The sequence below is a fragment of the Corvus brachyrhynchos genome, unplaced genomic scaffold (genome assembly GCF_000691975.1).
Source record: "Corvus brachyrhynchos isolate BGI_N302 unplaced genomic scaffold, ASM69197v1 scaffold148, whole genome shotgun sequence".
Classification (NCBI taxonomy): Eukaryota; Metazoa; Chordata; class Aves; order Passeriformes; family Corvidae; genus Corvus; species Corvus brachyrhynchos.
Window position 1 is genome coordinate 1,803,627 of NW_008239785.1, and position 8,637 is coordinate 1,812,263.

Below are 8,637 nucleotides of genomic sequence, written 5' to 3' on the forward strand. Positions count from 1 at the left end.
AGCAGGAATCACTCTGTGCTTACAGACTTCTTTGCTTAGAGGAGAGGAAAAATAAAAAAAACACTAATAAGTTGCTTTACACAATAGTTTATATTCATACCATGCACTCTCCACCGAGGAAATCAGGGATAATTTCTTTATCGATGTAATCCAGCAGTCCCCCAGGACCCTGGTAGTCATTTCCAGCATAAATAAGAAATTTTTTTCTAGTGTTGTCATCAATGAATGGACTAACCTACAACAAAAGAAAAACACAACAGATCAGCCCCTCACATTTTTCTCAAGTCAATTTACATTGTTTTCAAGTCAATTTTGAAAGAATCAGTTTTGATCACATTGAGTGTTACCATCCTGGTTATGCAAAGCTCACACCACAAAGAAGCCAAATTAACCAACTATGTAAGCAGGTTCTTAGGTGGTGGTTTTTAACCCACTCCAGGAATCCTACATAAAGGACATGTTTCCAAATGGCAGCATTTGCTGCACATACAGCCTGATCTCTGAAGTGCTTTCACAAACTGAGAGAACTGAGTAATACCTTGGATTACACACGTACCAGTGTCCAGAGAACTGGGAATACTCGAGGTGCTCTTAGGATAAGAAGACGACCCAAGGTCTCAGGGTAATTAGCTTCAACCACCTCGATGATTCTCAGCAAGGCCTTGACACCAGGTCTCCATAAATGCCTCATGTTCAAGCCTTCCAGGTCTACTAGACAGGTCCAAGAGCTGAATTTGAGAAAGAGAAGAAGAAAAATCTCAATAGCATCAAAATTCTCCTTGCTTCTGCAAGTGCCCAACATACTGAAATGTGGGGAGCCTCTGCACGTTTTGTTTTCTTGTTTTACCTCCTTGCTTTGTGCTGCCCGTAGACACTGGAGTTTAAGGGGTGTGCAATGATCACACTGCACACCCTGCACATTCTCCCACAGACATTTCAGATTCCAGATAAAGGTTCAGTTCATACGAAGCCAAAAAAAGATCCTGTCAACAGTCAGCCCAAACATTAAAGCACTGCTTTTACTGCGAGATCAATTAAGTGGCCACGCTGCTGCTCTGAAGCAATTTTACATTCACAGTGCAGATTTTCTACTAACACAGTGCACAACGGTGCCAATACACGTCAAAGCTAATTCTGTTGTCAGATCTCAGGGAAGGAAGCTTTTTCTATAGGAAGAGATATGTTCTTAATACTAACTACTGAGCTGCAGCATGTGTTTCAGTTTCCTTCCAAGTTCAGGTCTCGCCCTGGGCAGGAATTCAAGATTTACAGCTGTGCTGCACCAGCCAGCAGCCATTACATTATGCATAAGGCTTCTATGAAACACCAAACCCTTCTTTGTTTCACTTTAAATGTTTAATATGCAGCCCTTTAGGATTACGGCTACAAATGAAGATCCAGCAGGCAACACCATTCCATTGTTACACACATGAGACCTCTCCTTGGATTTGACCTCCCTTGGAGAGCTAGGGCAGCAAGTTCTCTAACAGGGACAGGATAAGCAGACACATCCCTGGACATTACAGATTAGGGGAAGGAGGCAGAAACTGGAGAGAGTCCAAGAAACATGGCATCTTTTCAAGGCTGGTTCTGCCTTCGTTCCATGCCCTTAAATTCATTTGGCTACTTTCACAAGTGACCCCTACAATGACTTAAAGATGGGCTAGCAAACCACTTTTGACTGAACTTCACATGAAGTCACGCCAGAACCTGGAAAATCAGATCCCAGGTTTCACAGGAGCCTCATGACCTCACCTTGAATCAAGAGCTGAGTAGCCACATATAATAAATGGAGAATGAAACCAGAACTGAGTGTAATGAGCCTTGGAGTGGACTATGGATGAACAAGTGACATGGAAGCCACACCTCAAACTCCTGGAAATGTTACTCATGGTATTATCGTGGCCTGCTTTCTTGGCAGCTTGCACCAATGCCTGTAAAATCCCCTCCCAAACAGATCTGGGAGTTGGGCTGCACTGCTCTGCAGATATCCAGCAGTACAAGAGAGCTGAAGAGTACCAGCCCCAACAGAACCATTATGAACACCAGACAAAGGCTGCTGGGGCAGGTGTGGTGCATCCCTCAGGCTTCCCCAGCCACAGTCCCTCTAGCACTAATTGGGGAGGCTCTCAATTAACTGTACCTGTGCTTGCACCTGCATGTGAGACACAGCCTGTCCTCTGCTTGTTCCACTGCCTGACATTCCCCCCACACACCCCATGAAAGCAGCTAATTCCCACAGAGCAGATTTTACCTTATTGGCCTGCCAAATACTTTTGTATTCTCCTCACATCGCCTCAGCCCTTCTTCATTTATTGAAAGAACCTGCACAAGAAAGAGTGGGATTTAGAAAAGACAGCCTCAAGCTCAGTAGGTGGGATAAAGAAAATATGTTTATATCCAAAGATTAATTAAAACTACAAGATCAAACCAGCATAAACTTTTCCCTCCTCTAAAGAATGAACTAGAAATCACTACAATTATCCCTAATTACTCAGAAATTAAAACCCCTTTTGAAATCACAGAAAGTAACCTTGAAACAGAACCAGGGCAAGCAAACAAAATTAGTGTCTGCTTGGAAACGCCACTAGGAGAGAAAAGTAAAATCCAGCCCCTGCTTTTAATAGTCACTATGGCTGCTCCTGTCATTACTAGGAGTCAAAAAAAGTTAGTGCAAACCTGGAATTCTGCCAGCTTTCTGCTTGGAAGCTGAGCAGATCCACAGCCAACAGTCTGAGTGATGCCTTTAGAGAAGGCAGAACTACAGGCAAGCACTTTTTCTTTAAAAATAAATGATTCTTATCCTTGGAGTACAGGCTTGACAAAAACCTGAGTGTGGCATTTTCTCTTCTGTACAAGAGCAGAGACTGGAGATTGAAGCCCTCCACAAGTGCAGAAGAATCTGTGCAAATGCCAATCAATAACCACGGGAGCTGCCAGGAACTCCACCTTTCCACCATCAGCCTGCAGTGGGAAAGAAAGCACCAGGAACGGCTACCAGGGGCTTTCAGACGTATTCCAACCAAAAACTGACGGCCAGAGAGCACATGAGAATAGCCAGTGATGGATGCTGTGGCAGAGGGAATTCCTAAACTAAAATATCCAGTGTTGGGAACACTCACGTAGCGCAGCAAGGCCTCCTCCCCCAGCGCTCGCACCAAGCCCTTGGTGTCCATCTGGCCCAGCCTCAGCACGTACAGCGGGCGCCCGTCTGCAGAGACACAAACCAACAGCACCCTCACCCAACACAGCAAGAGACATTTGAGAGAGCTACTTCTAAAGAATTCTGATGGAAACAAACCAGAACAGTTAAACCTCCCCTGCAAGAGGAAGAGTCAGGAGCAGATGGCAACATAAACGTGACTGTGCAGCTACACCAACAGATTACCTGTAAGCGAGCTGCAAAATGGAGATAACCTGATTCAAAAATAGCTCCCTGACCTTCATGGAAAGTTCAAAGGACTTTGAGTACATCAGTACACTCTAGACCTTGGTATACACAATTAATGACACAGACTATTCTTAGCTTCCAGGACAGCTCAGGTACACCAATGAACTGAAGCTTTTCCTGTAACTGCAGAGCTGCGAGGAAGGCTGTAAGGCTTTTATCACATGGGATGCAATATTGCTCTGGAGAGTTTACAGCAACCTTTCCTGAAAAATAGCCATCCTGACATGTGGGGATTAATGAAACCAAGTGTTAACCCAGAGCCTGCCCTCTGCGGAGCCTGCTGGAGCCACACTCCAGCTCTGTCACTGTGCAGAACTGGCACACAGCCCCGCTCATGCAGGGTAAGCCTGGTGAGAACAGACTCTGCTCCAGAGATCAGCTTCAGCTGGACCCTCTGCATTAAAGCCCTGCCTTTCCACAGTCTGCCTGCACACTGGGGCAGCCTGACACTGGCAGGATACTCAGGCATTAAGCTGTATTACTGTGTTGGCCGAAATTGAGAATCAGAGCTTGCATCTCTGGCCCTTACTTGTCCAAAACAGCTCCCAGCCTCCTCCTAAAGCTGTGATGCACTTGTTAAGCTTTGCTTCATCTATTCTAATACACAGGCTAAATAATCACCAGCTTATTAAAGTGAATATGTTAGCATACAATATAAAAAGAAGAAAAAAAGGAAGCTTTCTACATAAAAATCTCCCTCAAGTCCTGTGGTCTGTGCAGCTTCACTCCCCTCCAACAGCTGCAAAGGAGGTTATCAAATTATCATTAAGTCCTTTAAGATACAAGGGGAGAAACCGCAAAAAATACACTATTAAAAAAACCAACAACCAACCAAAACTACAGAGTCAAGGCAAGTTATTTATTTGGCAAAGACACTGCCCCCATGAAAGTTCACAGTGTTTTATGTTTTATCAGGTGGACTAAAAGAAAATGTTATTTTAACATCGGCACACACTTATCTTGGAATGTACTGTTTAGCTTTTGAAACACTAAACAAAAACTGCTATTAAGCTTCATAGCAGGTCTCCCTCCCTCCCAGACACAGATGCCTCCAAACCCAAACTAACAGCTCAGTAACCCTGGTCCACCCAAATGACACATGAAGGAGAGTCTCAGCCGACAGTGTTATCACTGTACAATTTATATTCCATTAGAGCTTTGTGATTTTAAAAAGACATTAGATTGAAGCATTCCTGTCAAAATAAAAGACACGCAGATGTACAGAAAACTGTGCTAATTGCAAGCCAAAATAATAACTTCTATTCTTTAGCACTGATAGCTCATTCTAGACAACATGCTTCGTTATCACTGCTGCCTTTGCTGTAGCACTAAAAGCCACACAGCATTCACCCAGCTTAAGTTTGGCACATTTAGCATCTGTAGGAGGAAAGGAGCAATACTAGAAAAGATGGTTTAAAAAAAGCACCTACCACTGTAAAATTTTAAATTATAGAGAACTGATAAATTATAGTTCTGAAATCGTGTTTCCATTATTGACAAAGCCATGCTGTACTTGTGGGCATGCTGCAAGAGAGATCAAAGGAACTGCAGGGGAAGGGAGGGGGCACGAAGTTCACCACAAGACTGAAGAACTCCTCAGCAGAACATTAAACAAGCTTTTGATGCATTCTGCACCTTTCTGCTCGCTGGCAGGACCAAGTTGTGTGCTATTGACAGAGGAAGTCTTTGCAAAGGACAGACAAGGAACGGGCTGAAAGGGAGAACTTATTGACAGGTCTTTTTCCCTGCAATCCTTACAGGCACACTCTCATTTTCCATTTTCTCAGTTTGAGGTCTGTCAAACCCAGAGCAGCAGGGAAGAGCCATTCAAGCTCTGGGATTAAACTTCTGCTGCGTCCTCCCTGTCTCCTGGTCACTACTGCTGACAGCATCCTGCCCTGTTTCATATGCTGCTTGAAAAGGGAAGAGCTGAGCAGAAACAATGGTGCCTGGTGGGAAAAGACTCAATCAGAGCACAGATCACTCACAGTAAGAGATCATTTCCTTATCTAAAGAGCCCAGCTTGCCTCAAACCACAAATTCCAAGGTGTTTCATTTCTATGTATGTATTAGCAACAAGATCAGCGCACGATAAAGCAGAGGGACAGGGGAGTGTGTCAGGCTGTGGCTCACAGTACAAAGGGAATTCAGTCAAAGCTGCTTCTCTTCTTAAACAAACCTGCTCTATTTGATGTTTTTTCAACATTCCACTTCTTATCATTAAGCTGATTGTAATGCCAAATAAATATTAATTTATGCCATCAGCAGACTTATACAACATCAGAAATAAATTGATTACAAAGATATACTTATTTACAAACATCTTTTAATCACTGAAAGAGCACACTCAGCATTTGCCTAACACCCTTTTAAGCATCTCAGAGCACTACAGAAGTGCAATTAATCAATTTTTTTAAGCTCCTGGCAAAGCAGACTTAAGTATGTCAGTATTAGTCAGAAAGACTCTGATCCAAGGGTCTGCCTCCTGGATCAGCAGCTAAGGGCTGGCAAAGGCACTGAACAGGCTGCCCAGAGAAACTGAGGATGCCCCTGGAAGTGTTCAAGGCCGTGCTGGATGGGCCTCTGAGCAACCTGGTCTAGTGGAAGGTGTCCCTGCCCATGGCAGGGAGATGAAACAAGATTACTTTAAATTCCCTTCAACCCAAAATATTCTATGAATTTAAGTGTCTTTAGTACTTAACAACTGAGAAGTTCTAACCAGCCACCTCTAGCTAACAGAGGGACAACAATCACCTTTGATTCAAAATGTAAAATGGCTGTTCAATACATATTTTGTACTGAAACCATACCTTTGTCATGGTGATGCCAGCCTCCTGCATAGTAATCCTGGAGCACCTGGGGAGGATTCCAGGTGTCCAGAATATAATCCACCTGGTGCTGCTTACGCCACGTGAGTGACTGGCAAAGGATCTCTCTTGCTTTGTCGATGTTGAAGTCCCGGGCACGCAGGAATCTTAAAATGTGCTCATCTTTTGGGATCTATTAAAAAAACCACACCAAATTTTGTACTCAAGGTTTGAAACAAGAACAGAAACCCAAACAAAAGAAGCTGAAAAATGTGCTGCCCTGCACCAATGCAAGAGGATGGTGGGTAACACTGGGAGTTACTCAAGGAAATCAGCCTTTGTTTGAAACAAAATCATGAGCCCTGTCAGGCACTGCAGCTACCTTCATAAGGGATATAAAAATTTCATGAACTCTAATGTAATCATTTCCACCTGCATGACCATACCAAGTCAGTCCAATTTAAATAAATCAGGACAGAACACAGACTGTATTTTATTGTTAAGGTAGAGGAAGCTGAGACACACATGCAAATCACAAGGCACTGGAAAAACCCCAGCTTTGCTATCAGTGACTTAACTGGCTCCACTGCTACCACTGTTTCAGTATTTAAGACTATGATGTTTGGCCAAAACAAACAAATGTGAAAATAAGGTCATTGTAGAAACCAGGAAGACCTATAAAACTGATGTTATTGCCCTGTGGCAGTTTAACTGACAGTCTGAGAGGCTTTCATGCTAATTATTGAAGCACCTCAGCTGCAAAGTCAGCTGGACAGTCACAACGAACTCCTCCTATTGCCACTGCTTAAATTTAGGTTTTGATCACAGAGGGCCACTTAGCAGAAAGAGTAAGCTCCAGGGGGTGTGGCAGGAGGTTTCCTCAGGCCCACCTTGTGTGTCACACACTCTGGACACCCCCAGGAACTCACTTTGCCTTTGTGCGTCTCCTGGAGCCACTGCCGCAGGCGGATGAGGCAGCTCTCCTGCATCGGGGTCAGGTCCCCCAGGTATCTCTTGATGTAGTCTGCATCCAGCTTATCTAAAAAGAGATTACAGGTGATCAGAATGGTCCTGAACTGACCTAGGCCAAGCACCAAGTGATCTGATTTGCTGCTGTCTCAAAGTGGCTGCTGTCTTTGGCGCAGTCAGAACTGAATAAAGCTCCTTTGAATCAATGAAAAGGTGAGCAAGGCAACAAACACAGTCATCTTCATGAAGAAGATAAAATTACCCTTCTGCAACTAAGGAAGGAGCAAAAGCAGACACTTGTGAAAGCATTTTGCCAGTATACTCAGATTCATCAGTCCACAGCACCATCGGGCTTACTGCTTCTAAAAATATTTAGGGAAGCTTTGATCTCCCAGTGCAAGAATTTTCCCCAATTCCCACAAGACTGTATCTAGAGGAGCTTCAGCTGTTTTCTCCCCATTATTTCTATAGTTATACCCATCCCTGAATTTCAGGGCAAGCAGCAGACTGTTCATCTGCAACCCAATGAACAGCGAAGAGTTTTTCTGCTCATACCTGCCCTCCACTCATGAGCTCAGCCCAGAACAGCTCCCTGAGCTCTGCCATGTGTCACTGCTTGGTGAGCCCACACTTCAACACTGCATGTCCCCAACCATGGAGCCAGTGTGGAGCTCCTCAGCTGCCCTGGAGAAGCTGCCCACTGCTGAGTGCCTCTCTAGTAGAAAGCATCCCAGTAGAACACATCAGACCCTCATACCATCGGGCGTTCCTGCGGTGGGCTCCGAGGGGCTGCTGGAGCTGTTGAGGATCTCCTTGTTGTTCAAGCCCTCCTTTGTGGCAGACTCTGGGATATTAATGGCAGGTGACACTGGTCTCCTTGGGTGGGATGTGCTGCTCTCTGATTTACATGCAACAGGAGGAGTCCAGCGAGGGACAGAAGTTATTCCTTCTTCCTCCAGCTGCTTCAGGTAGTATTCTATTATTTCTTTTCCCTTCAAAAAAGAAAATTTACTTCAGCTACTGAAAAACCCACCCATTTAGACACAGAAAGGATTGGGGTGAAAACCCAATTAAGTGATCAGACCTCTAAAGATTCCACTTGAAACAGCCCTACACAGACACACTGCCCCAGGCTTTTAGCAAAGCAGCCCAGCTCCCTGAGCAGAGCAGCCTGTTACTTAGCAGCAGCCTCAGTGTCTTTTGGTAACTTGGAGCCAGGCACATCCTTCCCAACTGCAGGCTCACCTTTTTAATATTGCTGGTGTATTGCTTCATGGCAATCTTTTCCACTGTGCTTTCAAAACCGAAAAAAGATTTGATATCCAGACTTGCTGACTGTTCAAAACAGGTCCAATCTTCATTGTCAGGGTGAACCTGCAAGTCAAAAGATCACACAGCTCAGTTTTCCAT

General features: G+C 44.4%; 1 protein-coding gene across 1 annotated transcript in view; it reads right to left on the bottom strand.

Annotated features, from left to right (window-relative positions):
- Positions 1 to 8,637, bottom strand: part of SEC14L1 (SEC14 like lipid binding 1) — a 39,755-nt gene that overhangs the window by 6,472 nt on the left and 24,646 nt on the right. The window contains exons 4-11 of the mRNA XM_008640558.2: positions 8,473 to 8,601; positions 7,985 to 8,219; positions 7,188 to 7,297; positions 6,262 to 6,451; positions 3,123 to 3,211; positions 2,255 to 2,325; positions 557 to 728; positions 101 to 235 (exon numbers count right to left, since the gene is read on the bottom strand). Of these exons, the coding sequence (XP_008638780.1) occupies positions 101 to 235; positions 557 to 728; positions 2,255 to 2,325; positions 3,123 to 3,211; positions 6,262 to 6,451; positions 7,188 to 7,297; positions 7,985 to 8,219; positions 8,473 to 8,601 (1,131 nt within the window). The remainder of the gene's footprint in view (positions 1 to 100; positions 236 to 556; positions 729 to 2,254; positions 2,326 to 3,122; positions 3,212 to 6,261; positions 6,452 to 7,187; positions 7,298 to 7,984; positions 8,220 to 8,472; positions 8,602 to 8,637) is intronic.